This window comes from Stenella coeruleoalba (genome assembly GCF_951394435.1).
Source record: "Stenella coeruleoalba genome assembly, chromosome: 9".
Taxonomy (NCBI): Eukaryota; Metazoa; Chordata; class Mammalia; order Artiodactyla; family Delphinidae; genus Stenella; species Stenella coeruleoalba.
The window spans coordinates 91,390,474-91,409,855 of record NC_137155.1 but is presented as its reverse complement, the minus strand read 5'-3'; the positions used below and the strand labels follow the sequence as shown (position 1 = coordinate 91,409,855).

Sequence of the window (19,382 nt, the reverse complement as noted above, 5' to 3'; positions counted from 1 at the left end):
CTAAAATCCACACAAATAAAGACAGTGCCATCCAGAACTTTATGAATATTAATGACACCTACAGTCACAGGGAGTAAAGTACTTAACTTAGGCTGCCAGGGGCTGAAGGAAAAAGCCTCAGAATTCCAAGGGAAAACACATCTTTATTTCAAGAATAAACTCTCAAGTTTGATAATAAAAGTCCCAAAGCAACTTACTAATTCAGAAAGGACTGGAGATTATTGACATTCCATAGCTATTTGTGGGAAACTGAGCCAGGTTCCCATGTCCCGGGGGAGTGCGGGCTCCCATGGGTTCCCCGAGCTTCTCTCTTCTGTCTCCTCTGCCCCAGGCCCTCGGGGAGCCTTCTTCTCCTCTTTGCGTCTCTGTGACCTGCTTTCTCTGTTTCTACATATGCCTAGACTTGAGACCCTCTAAAGAGAAAGCCAACAAACGGCCACATCCTCTTACGTAATTTTTCTTTGATGAAATTATTTCCTTCTTGTTTCCCTTTTATCTCAGTTGTAACATATATCCTTAGGTAGAAAGCTTCTTGGTTCTGTGATTCCCTATCCATCCATCCATCCATCCATCCATCCATCCATCCATCCTCCAATCCAGCAAATCACTGTTGAGTGTCCGTTATGTGGGTCATGCTATACAGTTAACAATAAAGAAAAAATAAGTAAAATAAATGGAATGTTAGCTGGTGATAGCACCACAGAGAAAAATAAAGCAGGGGAGGAGGATGGGGTTCTGGGGCCCAGCTCTTACAAGCTTGGGGAGTCTGTGGGTCTGAGAAGGTCAGACGAGGGACCAAGAGGAGGACTCGCACCGCCAGTGCTTTCCAACAGGGCTCTAACCAGGATCGTGCCAGGGCACTTGTAAAGCATACAGATTCTCAGTCGCCCTCGAAATTGTCATTCTGTAGGTCCTGGGGTGGCTGGAATTATGTGTTTTAAACAAGGGTACTAGGTGATTTGGGCGCAGCCCTTGGTCACACAGGGTTTGAGAACAAGTGACTAGAAAGGGAAAGCCCATGTGAGGTTAAAGTCCAGGGAAGCATCCAGAAACTTGGAGGGTCCCGGGCGCTGGAGGAGGAGGCAGTCAGGACACTGACGTCTGGCAACCAGCCCTCCCATCTTTCTCCCCTCCACCCATCTTCCGTAGGATAGGAAGATCCTCCATCCGGTCTACGCTTTGGTGTAGAGTGACACTCCTTGCTCAGAGCCTCAAACCCTGCTCTTCATATACAAAGAGCTGCTTTAGGAATTAGGAAAACTTTTCACTCCCAACAAAGCTCGCAACTCCAAGACCATTGTCTCAGTAGGGCTCAGGAAAGCCTCATGTGCAAAACTGAGCAAAGACCTCCTCGTTCTGGAAGTTGCCCACTGCCGCCTCCTTCTGAAGCAATGATTCCGTGGGGGAGAGAAAATCCAGGACGTGATTTATGGAGCATGAAACACACAGATATTGGCTTAACCCTTGAAAACTATTATCTTTGTCATGTACTTTTTAGTCCTCATGTTCCTTTCTTTTTAACCAGCATTTAACACCTTTGTCTGCTCCTTCCTCCTTGAAAAGCGTTTCCCTTCCACATTCTCCTGGACTTCAGTTTCAAGCTGTTCTTCCCAAGTCATCTCTGTAGGTCTCTCCTCTGCCCCTCACTTATATATGGTTCTCCCCAGCCCTCTTCTCATGCTATATACACTCCTGGGGTGACCTCACCCATGTCTGTGTTTTCTCTCTCTTTTTTTTTTTGCGGTACGCGGGCCTCTCACTGTTGTGGCCTCTCCGGTTGCGGAGCACAGGCTCTGGACGCGCAGGCTCAGCGGCCATGGCTCACGGGCCCAGCCGCTCCGTGGCACGCGGGACCCTCCCGGACCGGGGCACGAGCCCGCATCTCCCGCATCGGCAGGCGGACCCCCGACCACCGCGCCACCAGGGAAGCCCTGTGTTTTCTCTCTTGTAAAAATTTTCTTTTTTTTTAAATTGAAATATAGTTGATGTACACTATTAGCTTCAGGTGTACTACATACTGGTGTGACATTTGCATTCATGATGAAACAATCACCACAGTAAATCTAGTAACCATCTGTCCCCAAAGTTATTACAGTATTATTGATCATATTCCTTATGCTGTATATTATATCCCCGTGGCCACTGTCTGTGTTTTTATTTTTTCATTTTTTTATTTTTGGCTGTGTTGGGTCTTCATTTCTGTGTGAGGGCTTTCTCTAGTTGTGGCAAGCGGGGGCCACTCACTGTCACGGCCTCTCTTGTTGCGGAGCACAGGCTCCAGACGCGCAGGCTCAGTAGTTGTGGCTCACGGGCGTAGTTGCTCCGCGCCATGTGGGATCTTCCCAGACCAGGGATCGAACCCATGTCCCCTGCATTAGTAGGCAGATTCTCAACCGCTGCGCCACCACGGAAGCCCCCTGTCTGTTTTTGATGACCATCTTTCCTACCCTTCTCGCCTGAGCTCTATATCTGCAGCCAACTTCTGCCTGATGCATCTACTTAGATGCCTCCCAGACACCTTAAATTCACCAGGTCTAAATTCTCCACAGGTGGGGACGAGGGTGACTAACTCTGCTCCGGAATGGCATCCTTTCAACAGAAACCCAAGAACCTAAATTGAACTATATTGAGTAGAAAGATGATTTCCAATGGAGCTTTAAGTTCACTTGTAGAATATGTTAAACAATGAGCTAGATCTGAAGCAAAACCCGGGTAATCTGTCTATGAAAATTTCTCTCCCCCTCCCTTCCCCCTCCCTTCCCCCTCCCTCCCCCTTCCCCTCCCTCCCCCTTCCCCCTCCCTTCCCCCTCCCTTCCCCCTCCCTTCCCCCTCCCTTCCCCCTCCCTCCCCCCTCCCTTCCCCCTCCCTTCCCCCTCCCTTCCCCCTTCCTCTTATTTACGGCTACTAGGCGTCTCAGTGCTATGAACCACTTGGAGGAACTCTATTTTCTGCAGCTAATTCAGGCGCTAAGAATTTGATTTCTGAACCAAAAGGAGAAAATGCTTGGGACTTCAGGAGCCCTGAATTTGTTTGGGCAATGATGCTGTATCAGTTTCTGGAGTGTGTCCTGTAGGGTGTTAAAGAAATCTAGACCCTGATAAGATTCTTTTTTTTTTTTTTTCCTCTTCAGTGTCAAAAAAACTTCCTTTCTTACTTAAAAAAAAAAAAAATCAGATACCCTTCATCAATTTATTTTTTAACAAATGATAAGATTCTTTCTGTATCTATAGCATTGTCAAGTCATTGTTTACTCACAAATGAGGAAGTGGGATGCAACGTGTTGGAGCTCCTTATGTCAAGCCACAGTTTACCTACCTCTCCACCCCAGCCTTCCCCTTTTGGTTAACTCAGCATTTTAGTGACTAGGTGTAATAAAGGTGACCCAAATAATGCTTTACAACTTTTTAAAGAAGCAGGCCCTTCCTTCAAACAAATTCTCGCATGAAACCTCAGTATATAACAGGGCTGACTGTGGCGCAGGGCTCCTGGTTCCAGCTGTAGCAGGATACCCCCCTCCTCATGTTTCCTTGTGGGTAATTTCTACCAGTGGTGGTTCCCAACTCTGGCTTTACATCAGAATCGCCTGGGGAGCTGTAAGATCCCCTCAGACCCAGGCTGCCTTCCAAACCAAACCAACTTAATCTAGACGTGAGACCCAGACAGCAATGGTTTGCAAAGCTCCCCAGATGACTCCAGTGTGTACCTGAGGCTGAGAAAGGCTGGGTCCTGCCCTCCCTTATCAGGCCGAGGCGTTTAAAGAAGGAACTGAGCCTGCGTGGGCCAGCCCTGGGGGGACGGGGTGGGGGGGCATGTTAGTGTGCGCTCTCGGCTGCCCTCCTGCTGGGGGGGAGGCCGCAGCTGCCCACTCCGGGTGAAGCATTAGCAAGCCCACACCACCAGAAGGCAGGCTGTATTTCTCAAACAGCTTTACCAGTGAGAAAGGAGCTTTCTGTCTGAAACCTGTTTCCGTACCTCAGTTGGTTCCAAACTTAGGCAGCAAACGGAGGAGTGTTGCTTCTGATACCCCTAGGTTTCCAAAGAGGTCCCATTTGCTTCATCTCCCTTCCACCACCCTCCAGACAGTCCCTAGGACAGTCCTAGGGAGCTTCAGAACAAGATAGGAGAAGCAGTCAAGCAGAGAGCTTAAGAGCATTCTGGAACTGGGTTCTAACCTTGGCTTTGCCACACTTACTAGCTATGTGATGTGAAGTGCATAATCTCTATGGGCCTCAGTTTCCTCATCTGTAAAATGGGATTGATAATAGTATTTACCTCACAGAGATGTGGTGAAGATTAAGTATGCTAATACGAACAGGAAGCCTTACAGTGGTGTCTGGCACATGGTAAGAGCTGTGTGAGTGTTAGCTGGCTATGTAAAGGCTACGTATGGAAACACAAATCAAAACCGCCTTGAGGAAAGAAAACAACAGAAAAACCTCACTGAGGATGGGCAGGATCTCTCGTTTCTGAGTTTATTTGGATGGGATTAATTATGAAGTCTGGAACCCTCTCCTCTTCTGGGGGACTTCAGAAAACTTAGAGGAATTCAGCAGGACCATATGGGTGAACATCTTGAGTTGAAGCTCAGAGTAGCTCTCATGTATTGAACTGAAGACAGGCCACTCCAAGGCCAGGCGTTCTGCAACAGCTAGATGTGGTGGCTGACTCTGGAAGGGCACTTGCTCTGGAGTTTCCCATGTACCTGGGACTCACACCGAGGCAACCCTTCAGCCACGTCACATCAGAAGGGCTCAAGGGCTCAGTCATGAGCTGTTGCTGTTGCAGAATTCAGAACAGGCATCAAAGCCAGATGAGCAATTGAGGGGCCATCAGTGAGGATCAGGTGTGAGAGCACTTGGTCAGGAAGCAGGACAAACAGTAAGTTTTATTTATACAGCTGGTAGGGAAGGGTGGGTCCCTGGGTGGGGGAAGGCGGCAGCCCCGGGTTTAAGAGCATCTTGTAAATGAGAATTTGCCCTTTGACCTGGCCACAAAGATTAACTTGGGCATGCCCACCCCCCTCCCAAGAGTTCTGCCCAAGGACATCCTCGTATCCATGGCCATCTCTTCCCTATTTCAGACTTGATTCCAAGCTCACCTTCATTTCAAGATGTTCTCTAGTTCCTTGCTATGTAAAGTGTGGTTCATTGTTCAGAAGCATCCACGTCACCTGGGAGCTTGTTAGAGATGCAGAGTCTCAGGTCCCACCCCAGACCTACTGCATCAGAATCTGCATTTTAACAGGTTTCTCAGGTGATCCGTTACACATGAAAGTCTGAGGAGAGCCCCTCCAGTTTTCTCCTGGGTGCCCCCAAAGTGCCCGGGACAGAGCCTTGGGATTTAGCAGAAGTGCCCTGAGTGCTTGCTGACTCACTACAGATTCATGGCAACTGGGGCTGCGGAAGGCTGGAGAAAGGGCAGACACTCCAGTACAGTTTCCTGTGCTTTGGGGATAATAGGGAGGTTTGACGGGCATAGCGGGCGGGGCAACGGACAAGTGACGCAAAGTGAACCGGCTCCCATCATAATCTGGAGAGAGGAAACCTGCTCTTTATGGAAGAGAGTCTGCGTTTCCCAGGTCTTACCTCATTCAGCTTTTCAGGACTGAAAGCAGACGTCAGGACACTTCTGACCTCTTCCCATCTTTTGTCACGTAAAAACAGGACACTGTTGGCTACCGGTTTGGGCTCCAAACCTGATGCCTGGTGGAAAGCGATTAGCAGAGAGTTAGGACACAAGGGAGCCCAAGACGCCTGGGTGGCAATACAGTCCACGATAAACACTCTGGTTCCAGTCACCCGTGACCAGTAATTAGGAGACTTGTCTTGCAAGGATGTAAAGAATATAAAAGCTCATGGACAATGGTCCCTAGATCCATGGCCGAGGACCCACCGGGAGCAGATGGGGAAGCGCCGCTGGCCCAGTTCTATCTTGTGACTCTGTGGTTATCACCGTAAATAACTCAGCGGCGTCTGTGTGTTCTGCAGCCCCCCTGCAGAGTGGGGGTTCCCGGAGGACCCAACAGCTGGCTTCTTGGAGGTGGGCTCGTCTTTCCTGGGATTGAGTTTCATGTCTGATCTATTTGGCAAGGGGTTTTGTGTGGCTGGATTGGTTACGTTGGGCCAGGAGTTGACAGACTCGTGTCTGGGTCTTTGGAATATGCCTGGGGGTGGGGGGAGGAGAGGGAAAGGGGAAAAAGAGGGTCCTTCAGAAGCATATGCCCCAACAGAGCTGTTGCAAGAGAACTCCTTCCTGTCTTGATGTTTCTGTGTTCTTTCTCTCATTCATTCACTCATTCTTCTCATTCAGCGAATGTTTGTTGAATGTCTAATATACACGAGAAGTTGGCTATACGGTGCTGAATAGAGAAGACATTGCATTGGCCCTCAATGAGTTGATAGTCTAGTGGGGAAGCAGACAGTTACCTCCTAAACTAACAAATAGCTGTCATTACATTTCATGGGAAAGTGAGTGTTATGAAGGGGGAGAGAGGGCAGCGAGGTGAGAAAATGATAGGGGATTAAATGGCCAGGAAGCCTTCTCTGAGGAGGAGACAGTCCAGCTGAGTCTGGAAGCACACAGAAAATGAGGTCTCCTTATCCCTTCTTCCCAGGCCAGTCTCTTCTTTCCTAAGACCACCTACTCCCTCCAAACGGTCAAAACTGGGGGCCCTCACAGCTGTTCAGAGCCCTGAGCCCCAGGGCTGCAGGGTGAGGGGAAGTAGGGGGACTGGAGGACAAAGCATTCTTCAGAACTGCATGTGATATACGGTTTTGCTATTCCTTTTCACTGTTTTAATTATAGTTGAAACATGAAGCCAGCCACCGTTAACTCAAAAGCCTTGTAAAAACTCCTGTTCAGAGGAAAATGATAATTTTCTGATAAAATATGAACACTCAAAATAACCTATAATATGTAACTGCAAAGTATCTGGGGGGATTTAATTATATATTAGAACCAAGTTGCTGGGATATTTTTTCTGCAGAGAAATACCTCTCTATATTTAGAATAAAATTCTTTAGGAGTGCTGTGGTCACTCTACAGAATTGTGGTTTTATGGAATTTTTAGAACATAACCCATTTGTTTGGGTTCCAGGATCAAAGGAGGAAATGGTACATTTTGTATACTGGCAAACGCCGGTCCTCTGTCACACTACCTGTCCTAAAGCATTTCGCTCCAAGGAAAGCTAGGTGGTGGTTTATGGGCTTCTGATGAAACAGAGGAAATTGGAGATAAGAGTCAAGGTTGACTGGATTTTGTCTCTGTCCTTTAGACCTAAGGATTGGCTCCATGATAGTTTTTATCTTGCCCTTGGAGGACAAATCCAGCCCTCGTGCAATATGTCAGCATTGTCTCCCTACCAGCTTGCCATGACAATACTCTCCCTTCAGCCTACAACTCCCATTAGAATTCTTCATTCTCTGATGGAAGATTTCAGAAGCGTTGGTTAGAGTAACCAACCTATTTTCATTTCTAGATACGATACTGGAAGAGGGAAAGTGGCAAGTTGGTCATTTCAGAAGAGCAGTCGGTTGGTGAGGGGACGGTCTGACAGATTTTAGAATGCGTAGCTGGAAAGAGAAGGCTTGCAAGATCAGATCGTGGTCCTTAGTCTGTACTTTAAGAATATCTATTGAATGCGTATTACATGGAAGAGATTTGGCTCTTTTTTTTTGACCCTGGGTGGTAGAATTAGGTTCAATGGTGGGAGCTATGGAGAAAATTCCAGCTCCTCTAAAGGAGAACTTCCCAGTAGTCTAAATAACTACTAAAAATAACCTGCCTTGAGCGATGAGCCCCTATCCCTAGAGCCTGTACCCCACTTCTCGGAAATTCTGAACAGGAGGTTTGAGCGATCTGTGGGCAGCCCATCCCGGGATGAGAAGCTCCCAGCTCAGGCTGCAGGGTTTCCAGTGCACAGCACAATGTTTCATATAAAACAATGAGACCTGCCTCAAAACAGGGGTCAGGCAAATGAGGTTGCACACCTGGGTTTCTGATTCTCTGCAGTCTGTTCGGTCTTTTAAGTAAGAACGTCTACCTCTTGGAGCTGTGGACCCATCATGTGAGTTGACCCTTCTCCAATAAAGATGTTAAAAAAAAAAAAAAAGGAGGGGCTTCCCTGGTGGCGCAGTGGTTAAGAATCCGCCTGCCAATGCAGGGGACACGGGTTCAAGCCCTGGGCTGGGAAGATCCCACATGCCGCGGAGCAACTAAGCCCGTGCGCCACAACTACTGAGCCTGCGCTCTAGAGCCTGCGAGCCACAACTACTGAGCCCGTGTGCCACAACTACTGAAGCCCACGTGCCTGGAGCCCGTGCTCTGCAACAAGAGAAGCCACTGCAATGAGAAGCTCACGCACCGCAACGAAGAGCAGCCCCTGCTCGCCACAACTAGAGAAAGTCCGCGTGTAGCAACGAAGACCCAACGCAGCCAAAAATAAATAAATAAGTAAATTTATTTTAAAAAAAAGAAATACAAAGTTGAAAAAAGTAGTCAGGTTTTGAATGCAGTGACGAGAGCTTCCCTAAGTCATGGGCCAAACCATTCTCATTTAAACTTAAATCTCCCTGCACCCATTTGAAAACCAGAATGCTTTCTTTTACTCGATGTTTTATTTAAGAGAAAGGGGACCAGAAACTCTAGATGAGTTAGTTTTCAAAAACTGTTGGTGGAGAGGGACTTGTTGCAGGTGTGGGCGAGGCATATTTGTGGCTAACTTCCTGAGGCCCCTCTGTCCCTTCTGGGTAGCAGCGAGCAGGTCCCTGGGGGTCCAGCACGGGTGGCCCGATCCATCTGGAGCCCCGGGTGGAGTCTGCCTGGCTCCCGAGCTCTGTGACCAGCTGCGCTTCTGCCCCCGGGATGGGGCACTGCTGCAGGTACAGGGGCTAATAAGGTTTCCAGGGCCATATTTGCCTCAGAACTTTAGCAGTCTCTGCCAGTGCCAAGTGTCACGTGGTTTCACAGGAACTCGTCCTATGATTCCGACATCTGTGTGCTGAGAGGGTGAAATTAGCCTTGGAGAGGTTGTACCTGGGGAGCCAGGCCCTGGGGGTCCTGAATAAAACCACTCCCCAAATCTATCACGTGGCTTTAGATGTGAGTCGATGGTGTGAACCAGTGCCTGGAGAGCTGACCCCCATGTTGCCTGTGAGGCCCTGAGGGCTGGCATCTCACCCCACACATGGGTGACCACCACCACCTTCCACTCCACTCCACAAACATGTGATGGAACCTGGCAGTGGGCATGCCTGCTGCCTGACCTGCTTGCCATGCTCATCTCAGACCAGGGCTCAGAGCTCCTGGCAGCAGGTTTAGTGATCAAACACACCCCTCTCCCTTCCCGTATCCAACTAGACCAACCCAACACGGGCCAAAGGCCTCCCTACCTCTCAGCACCCTTCCCACGGCTTTCCCAACTTGGGCCTTAATGACAGGCCAGGAGTACAGCGTACTACTGCTGGTTAGGACCATTTCTGCTGAATCAAGTGGACCCAGCTCCAGTTTCCGCAGATAATAAAAAAAGAGCTGCCCGCGTGGCCTCATTGAGTACCCGATAGCAAGAGGAGCTCATTAAAAATACCTGCATAAAAATAGCCAAGTCCAGACGTGCTGGGGCAACTGAGGTTCTATCATGCTAAGGAGACTGATTGGGGTTTACAGATAAACTGTGGTTGCACCACTGGAAGCAACTTGAGGAAGTGTTGAGGGCAGTGATAGAGGCCCAAGGGGTCCATTCGGAAAACGGGCAAGAGAAAGCAGTCACGTTCCATGGAACTGAGCGCCTTGAAAATGTGAATGGGGAAGCGTGATATAGGAACGGCCACCCTGGGTCCAAGCCGTAGAGTCTGTTCAGCCCGGTGTTCTTGAATTGGAAAAAATATATATCATTCAACAATTTTTGAATTCAAGTATTTGCTCAATACTGACTTATGTCAGCGAGTTCCCTGTGGTGTCGTCCCAACTCCAGCCAGTGTGCTCTGTCAGTCCCTCATGGGATGCCTACAGGTCACACCAAATTTCAGAGCTAAGCCCAGCTTCCCCATCCCGGCCGCTCTCCATAGGCTGTCAGGGGCACACAGAAGTCAAACCTGGCTTTGTGAGCAGAGATGGGTTCTTACAGCTGGAAAATGAAATCATGCGTTATTTAAGTTCCTTTTCACTTCATGTATCAAACTAATATGCTGAGGTATTTTCTGTCTCACAAGGGACCATTTGGTAGAAGCTTGCATGGAGTAAGTGTTTAATGTTTACTGAATGAATGTATAATAAAGCTGAATTGCTGAACACTTAGGTAAACATGGCTTATCAGAGGGAAGGTGGCATGGTGTCAGGAAGAAAAAATCGTGCCACGCTAATCTCCTTGAGTTCTTTGAGCAGATAAATAAGCAGATGGATAAGGGGGAACCACAGAACCCAATGTAATTTGACTTTCAAAACCTGTGAGAAAATCCCACTCTGAAGTTGGTTTTTTGAAGATTGAGTCACTAAGCATTGTTTCCTCATGAATATGGGATTGGCTTAAAGACCATAAACAAAGCTTAGGATAAGTGGCTACATTCCCAGATGGAAAATTACCAACATTGGGGTTTCCTAGAGATCTTATCTTTGATGGACCTTTTTACATGTTTGTGAATGACCTACAAGAGGATGTACATATTGAATCTCCAGGTACCACCTAGTTCTTCTGGGGAGAATGTCAAGTTGATGGAGAGTCAATTCTGCTTGAACGAGAATATATCGGATACTGAGTAGTCGTTATGTGTTTGGGCCCTGGGGTATAAAAAGAGAAGGACAAGGCTTAAAGTTAATCAAGTTAGGGTGAAAGCCATGCACTCATTCATGGTAAATTGTAGGAGGCACGACGTGAGCGATTGTGAAAATGAATGATGCAGGTGATCAATGCTGTGAGCGTTCAGAGAAGGGGAAAAGTAAATGAGGGTTGAGGTAGGGAAAGCTTCATGGGGGGAGCAGAATTTGAGGAGAATCTGGACGAATACCAAGGGTTCGGATGGGTGTAGGAAAATTGGAGGATTTTCTTGTTAATAGCAGCTAATGCACGGTGAAAACTTGTCTTGCCTGCGTGTAAAGCAGGACTTACACACATCATCTCATTTAGCCTTACAACAGCCTAGTAAGGCAGAGCATATCCCTGTTTTCCAAAGGAAGAATGAGAGGCTTAAAGAAGTAATTTGCTCAAGTTCACATTGCTAGTAAATATAAGACCCACTGCTGTGCTGTCTCCAATTCTAGTGGAGGTGTCAGCATGAGCAAAGGCCCTGGGGCAGGGCTTTTGGAGAGGTTGCAGAGAGAATGCAACTGGGGTGACTGCTTGTACTGGGGAGCAGTGAGAGCTGAGGTGGGCGCATATGTAATGGATCTAAATTATAGGGGCCCTTAAATCTCACCTGAGGAACTTGAACTCTGTCTTGAGGATGCTGTGTTGAGTGAAAGAAGGAAATTAGAACCACATTTTGGAGGTTGGGGCCTAGAGATCTTAGTCAGGGGGTGGGGAAAAATAGGGAGGGTAGACACATGGTTTGCAGGAGAAATGGACTGAAACTGGGCAGCTTGACTTGGTCCCCTCTGCTTGAACGTGTATTTTGAGTGTGTGTCTGCCCCTAGGACATCAATCCGAGAGCAGCTCTATTCCAGGTCAGCTCGAGGGGTCTTATACCTTGGTTACATCTTGGATGTCATGTGAACATGACGGTACGGAGGCACATGGCTGCCGTGTCCCATCTCACTGCTCAGAGGCTCAGCCGTGGCCAAGAGCCGTGGCAGCCCTTGGAGGGCTTTCCATGCCTGCCAGCACGCGGCTTGGCGGTCAGGGCCCTTGACTCACTGGCTTCCTCTGTTTCTCTAATCAACCTTCCTTGCTGAGTCTGGGGGAGCAGCAATGTATGACTGCCTTTAACCATCAGACTCAGTCTCTAAAATCCCGAGGCCACAAAAACCTTCAGGGGACTTTGAACAGGGGAGTAACAACAGAGTATCTGGGGGGAGAATCAAACGGAGGCAGAGACGTGGCTAAGCTTCCGTATTTCCTTCAGCCATTCTGAGGTGATGGAGGAGTTAGCAGGCCAGGCGATCACCCCCTCCCAGATCACCTCCTTCTAGTGGCCACGTGGTGCCTGGAAGTGTGCATGGTGCTCTGGGGCCGGAAGATGAGTGTGCTTTGGGCGAGTAACAATTACTCAATGAAACCTTGATAGTCCAGAGATGTCACCTAGGCAGCTATTACAATAGTGACAGTAGAAAGAGCCCTGGACTTGAGTTGGGAGATGGCACCTAAACCCTATTAATCTTCCTCCTGTGAGTCATGTGACCAGGGTTGTCACTTAACCTGAGTCTTAGTATCTTTGTCAGTAAGATAGAGATGATAATTGTACCAGTCTCATAAGTTCCTGTGAAATTTAATGAGGGAAAAAAAAAAAAACCCACTCTGGACAGCTCAACCAGTACAGAAAGCTAGGGGGCTACTGCTAATTTCTTTAGGACTCAGTCCCAGTCACCTTACGTCTAATAAGCCTTTCCTGGTTCCCATCCTGGAGGGTGCAGTGTTTTCCATGCTCACCGTACCGTATTGTACTGGTCTCTTTCCTCTCTGCCTCTGTCATTAGACTATAAGCTCCTCAAGGACGAGACTGAGTTTTCTATCTCTTTCTAATCATTACCTAGACAGTGCCTGGTATATATGGCAAGTGTGCAGAAGTTTGTCAAATAACCAACAAAAGAGTGCCTACATTGCTTACTACTCCTATAAGAATGGAAGATGAGTTTAATTTGCCAAAAAAAAAAAAAAAAAGGTTGGCTCATAGTGATTCTCTGAATTCTCACAAGCAACTATTTATCAACTCCCTTTAGACTTTTTCCAAAAATCAACATGAACGTTATTGATCATCTCTCCTAGAATTCTCATCTCCTCATTTTTGGAAAATATGGACAGCACTGAGCTTTGCCATTTTCTGTCACCTCTTCAATTCTTTGGGATTTCTCATCAAAGATAAAAAGCAGGATATGTGCTTTCAAAAAAAGATGGAATATATACATCCTTTAGTGGGTTAGAGACTTGTTACTTGGGGATGAATTTCCCTTGTAATGTTACTTGTCTTCTTTTTCCAGCCTTAAGATGTTTATACTCTCTGGGAAGGATGTACGCGCGGGAAGCTTGATATCTTGCATTCCCTCTGATGTTTATTAACCTTGCTCGGTCTTCCTCGGTCACTTGACTGAGGTCACTTGACCCTCTGGATTCCTCCAGCTTTGAACACAGCTTTCAAAACCCTCCCGGTTTTAGAATTTTATTAGCCTCAACTCCTCTTGAGGTTTAGCTTTCTTGAAGCATCTCTTAAATGTAAATGCCATTCTTTTGTAGCGTCCCATACATCCCTTTTGAAAACTCAAATTCACTGGGGAGCACAGTTTTGAGTTGAACTGATCTAAACCCTACAAAAGGCCCAATCACATCCCTGTGAGATGTGATGTGCGGTCCTTGCATCTTAGAATGATTCCCCATCCATCCATACGAAGAAAGAAAATTCCATACCATTCTGTTGGTGAAGTTACTGAACTTCTCAACCAATATCTGCTTGATCATGTCCGGGTCAGAGATAACGATAAACATCTGACGACCAAGATAGTACCTGGGAGGAATAAGAAAATCACTTTAAAATGTGTTGTATTTATCTGCCTTCTTCTCCTTTCCAAAAAGAATTCACAGTGGCTTAGAATGAAGGATAAAAGATAAATAGGAGGTAAAGGTGTGGAGAAGATGAGGAAATGCATGGCTGAGCTTGAGGAAGAGCAGAGCTGTGATGATCTAACGCCAACTTTCATTCCACAAACATCTATGGAATCCTGCTACACCTACCTGTGAAGAAGCTCAAGAGATACTTATGACACTAATGACGAAATGGAGGAGAGGCTTCGCCAGTCAGTGGTGGTGGTGAATTCCCACAGGAAGCTGCGCTTAAGGACGTGTTATGTTTATTAAAGTGCTGGGGCTCAAAAGTGCTGGGGCACAAAAGCGTGCGGACCCGGTCACAGCCTCCAAGGGTCTCACAGTCTGGTGGCAGTGACAGGTAATCACCATATACTGTGACATCTGGCAAGCATGGGTGACATTGGAGACACACCCAACTCAACCCCTGGAGAAGAGAGAATGAAGTCTTCCTAGAGGTGGTGCTTCCTAAAGTGAGTTCTGAGAGATGAGCGAGAGTTACTGCAGGAAGGTGGGTGGCGAAGGTGAGCGAGGGTGTACCGGGCAGACGCATCCGTTGTGCAGTTTTCCAGGGACAAGACTGCTTGGAGGAACTACGTGTGCTTGGCTACCAACTGTATAAAGCAAACGAGAGTGATGACAAGTGGGCCCACTGCATAATGCCACGTTTTTAGTACTGTATATGGAATTATATTTTCAGGATGTAATGTGATCACTGGCACATCCAGCTCAGATCAGTAAGGAACAAAGTCACACGACATGAAAGGAGCAAAGTTTACTTTGATTTCTTAGTTACTTAAAACTTCTCATGAGCTAAAAGTGTCTTTAATGTTTCAACTCTTCCCCTTCTCACTAACCAGGGGAAAAAAACATTTGTCTGGCACATGTCAGGCACCCAGAAATATTCATCTGAGGGATCGTATTTCCCAAAATGGTTAGAGAAACCTCTGGGACACAGGAATTCAACAGATGTGGTAGGAGGAAGAATACTAACTAGTTTTTAAAAATTGGTTTTAGCCAAGAAGACCAAAAATAACCCAATAAGGCCATAAACCAATGCTTTTGTAAACTTTATGGGGCGTGTCATGGAATTTTTTGAGAATCTAGTGAAAGCTGTGGACATTCTCCTAAGAAAAATGGACATTCACAGCATTTTCAGATAAAATTTGAGGGGTTCTTGGACCCTTGAAGCCCACTCTAGAGCAATGCTTCTCAAACTTAAAATGTCACCTGGGTTTGAAGAAAGAATGGCTGAAAATGTCTCCAATTTGGCAAAAGGCAAAAACTTACAGATTCAAGAAGCTGAGTGAACCCCAGTAGGAGGAACCCAGAGAAATTCACGCCAAGACACATCATAACTACACTTCTGAAAACTAAAAAATAGAAAAAATCTTGAAAGCAGCCAGAGAAAAAATAACATATTATTTACAGGGAACACCAATGAAAGGAGAGCAGGTTTCTCCTCAGAAACCATGGAGGCCAGAAGGAATTGACACATTTTTCAAATGCTGAAAGAAGAAAACCGTCCACCACAAGTTCTACATCTGGTGAAAATATCCTTCAGGAAAGGTGAGAAAATAATATTTTCAGATGAAGGAAAACTAAGATAATTTGTCACAAACAGACTTACCCTTCGAGAGTGGCTAAAGGGGACTTCTCTGATGGTGCAGTGGTTAAGAATCTGCCTGCCAATGCAGGGGACACAGGTTTGCTGCCCGGTCCGGGAAGATCTCACATGCTGCAGAGCAACTAAGCCTGCGCACCACAACTATTGAGCCCACGCGCCGCAACTACTGAAGCCTGCGCACTTAGAGCCCGTGCTCCGCAACGAGAGAAGCTACTGCCATGAGAAGCCCACACACCGCAACGAAGAGTAGCCCCCGCTCGCCGCCACTAGAGAAAGCCGCGCGCAGCAACGAAGACCCAATGCAGCCAAAAAGAAAACAACAAACCCCGCCCCCCCGCCAAAACCAAAAAGAATGGCTAAAGGAAGTTCTCCAAATAGAAGGAAAATGATAACAGAAGAAATCTTGGAACTTCAGAAAGGAAAGGAAAGAACAATGGAGTGGGTAAACAATTATGTTTCTTAAATTTGATGATTGAAGCAAAAATTATAACACCATCTGATATGGTGTTCAATATATTTAGAGAAAATACTTAAGATAATTATATTTTAAAACTAAGAGGATAAAGGGATCAAAATGAAAATAAGTTTTCCTCACATTACTCAGAGTGGTAAAGCATTGATACCAGTAGATAGTGATAAATTAAGCATGTACATTTATGTAACCACTAAGAAAATTATGCTATAAAAAGTGATATACAAAAAGATGTTTTGGAATAAGTCATGATAGAATTTTTTAAAAATTTGGCCAATACATTGGCCAAAAATGAACCTCACACCTTATATAAAAAATCAACTCAAAATGGATCACGAGCTTAAATGTAAAACAAAACTTTTAGAAAAATTAGGACAAAATCTTTGGGATCTAGGACTAGGCAAACAGTTTTTAGACTTGACACCAAAAGTGCAATCCATAAGAGACATAAATCAATAAATTGGATGTCATAAAAAAATGCTCTTTGGGGCTTCCCTGGTGGCGCAGTGGTTGAGAGTCCGCCTGCCGATGCAGGGGACGCGGGTTCGTGCCCCGGTCCGGGAAGATCCCACGTGCCGCGGAGCGGCTGGGCCCGTGAGCCATGGCCGCTGAGCCTGCGCGTCCGGAGCCTGTGCTCCGCAACGGGAGAGGCCACGACAGTGAGAGGCCCGCATACCGCAAAAAAAAAAAAAAAAAAAAAATGCTCTTTGAAACCTGCTAAGAAGATGAAAAGACAGTCAACAGATTGGAATAAAATATTTGCTAACCATACATCTGACAAAGGACTCACATCTAGAATAGATGAAGAACTTTCAAAACTCGACAGTTAAAAAACAAAAAATCCAGTTAAAAAATGGGCAAAAGACATGAACAAACATTTCACTGAAAAGGATACATGGATGCCAAGTAAGCACATGAAAAGATGTTCAACACCATTCGGCCATTAAAGAAATGCAAATTAAAACCACAATGAGATCTCACTATACATCTCTCAAAATGGCTAAAACTTTTTAAAAATAGCATTAAATGCTAATGAGCATGTGGAGAAACTGAATCATTCATACATTGCTGACACGAACATATAACATTACAGTCACTTTGGAAAATGGTTTCGCAGTTGCTTATAAAACTGAACACGTATTTACCATATGACCCAGCGATAGTGCTCTTGGGCATTTGTCCTAGAGGAATGAAAACTTCTGTTCTCATAAAACATGCACATGAACATTCATAGCACCTTTATTAGTAATAAACAAAAACTGAAAACAGCTCAAATGTTCTTCAGCTGGTGATGGTAAAACAAACTGTGATACATCTATACAGTGGAATACTATGTAGCAATTAAAAAAACTCAAGCTATTGAAGCATGCAATGATTTGGATAGATCTCAAGGGAATTGTGTGTGAAAAAAGCCAGTCTAGAAAGGTTGCATATTATATGATTTCATTTATATAACATTTTTGAAGTAACAAAATTATAGAGATTGGGAAGACATTAGTAGGTTCCAAAGGATAGGGATGTGTGTGTGTGTGTGTGTGTGTGTGTGTGTGTGTGTGTGTGTGTGTGTGTGTGTGGTGTGTGATGGGGTGGTGTGGCTATAAAAGGTAAAACTAGAGAGCCTTGTGGCGACGGAACAGTTTTGTATCTTAGCTGTGCGGTGGCGGTTACACAAACCTACACGTGATAAAACTGCATAGAACTCTACACACACACACAGACACACACATACACAAGTGCATGTAAATCTGATAAAATCTGAATAGGTATTATGGTTTGTACCAATGTCAATTTCCTGGTTTTGATAATGTACTATAGTTATGCAAGAGGTTACCATTGGGGGCAACTGGGTAAATGGTACACAGGATCCCTTTGTACTTTCTTTGCAACTTCCTGTAAATCTATAATTATCTCAAAATTTTTAAATGGTTATTTTTTTAAGATTGATTTATTATTTATTTATTTTATTTATTTTTGGCTGCGTCGGGTCTTAGTTGCGGCACACAGTATCTTTCATTGTAGCGCACGGGCTTCTCTCTAGTTGTGGCGTGTGGGTCTTCTCTGATTGTGGCGTGTGGGTCTTCTCTAGTTGGGGCACACAGGCTCCAGGGCACGGGGCTCTGTAGTTTGTGGCACGCGGGCTCTCTCGTTGAGGTGCGCGGGCTCAGTAGTTGTGGCGCACAGGCTTAGTTGCCCTGCAGCACGTGGGATCTTAGTTCCCTGACCAGGGATCCAACCCGCGTCCCCTGCATTGTAAAGCATATTCTTTACCACTGGACCACCAGGGAAGCCCCCCAAATTTAAAGTGTATAAAAGTCACCTGGGAGCTTACTAAACTATAGAGTCACAGCTCTGTTCCTCACTGGAGCAGATATAGTAGGCCTGGGAGGGGCCTAGGAATCTGCATTTTAACAGGCTCTCCAGATTCTGATGCAAGATGACTACTCCCACATTTCAAGAAACACTGTCCTAGGGCAGTTGTTTTCAGCCTCAGCCACTGATCAAAAACACCTGCCAAGCATTCAGAAAATAATGATGTCTGGACCTAGCCAGACCTACCTGACCAGAATCTCTGGGGTGGGACCGAGTCCCCTCTAAATTTAATAAGCTCTCCAGGAGATTCTGGTTGATTGACAGTAACCAGACTGGGGGACCCACAAACCCCATGTTAAAAACCCTGCTTTATATTTAACTCAAATTCACACCCATTCTCATTGCCTTAAATTCTTAGATCTAAAAGGAAACATTTACATTGGGATGCACACATACTTTGGTAATATATTTGTATTGATTTAGTTATTACCAAGAAAATTTTTTTTTGTTTTTCAAAAAGAACAAAATAATACTTCTACATTCAAATGAAAGTTGTCCTTCCAAGTAGGCACCTTGGGAGTCTTTGTGTTTTTTTCTAGTAATATTGCTAATGCTAAAAACAATTTTGTCACAATTTCTTTAGAATTGCTTCAGAGCTGGTTTATGAACCTCCTGAGAAAACTGGCCCCATTTTACATGTAAATTGTGTCATCTTGTGAATTTATATTTACACAAATACTCTTCTGCAATTTGAGGAGCTCCTGGAAAGATCTTGAACAGAGAAACATGCAAATGAAGTTTGTTTTTCCTTTTGGGTGCCTGGACGGCTCCACTGTTTTTGTCTGCCCAGCCCTCCTTGAAGAAGCACCCTCTCCCATTCCATGCAGTGCTGGAGGAGCTTGTCCCTCTGGTCACAAGGATGGACTCAACATCCAGGCATGGCCGATCATGGTATCTCATCTCCTTGGCAACGGTGACTGGTCCACAGGGTGGACACACATGACTGGGTCAGGGCCAGTCAGAATCCTTCACTGGATGTATATACATGGAAACTACATGAGGAAAGCTCTGTTTTTTCTCCTAGAGATGCTAAACTGGGAATATATGAATCCAGAGCTGTTGGTGGCCATCTTTTACCACATGGTGAGAACTGTCTGCAGAAAGCTCTAACAGGGACAAGCAAAAAGTTAAGACAAACATGGAGAATGTCAAGGACGTACAAATTCCAGGTCAAGGTCTGCTTCCTGTA

The 19,382-nt window shown here is 45.8% G+C and overlaps 1 protein-coding gene across 1 annotated transcript in view; it reads right to left on the bottom strand.

The window, feature by feature from the left end:
• TBXAS1 (thromboxane A synthase 1) overlaps positions 1–19,382 on the bottom strand; it is a gene marked incomplete at its 3' end in the record, with an annotated part of 145,688 nt that overhangs the window by 64,928 nt on the left and 61,378 nt on the right. Inside the window, exon 4 of the mRNA XM_079931204.1 lies at positions 13,551–13,647. Within this exon, the coding sequence (XP_079787330.1) occupies positions 13,551–13,647 (97 nt within the window). The remainder of the gene's footprint in view (positions 1–13,550; positions 13,648–19,382) is intronic.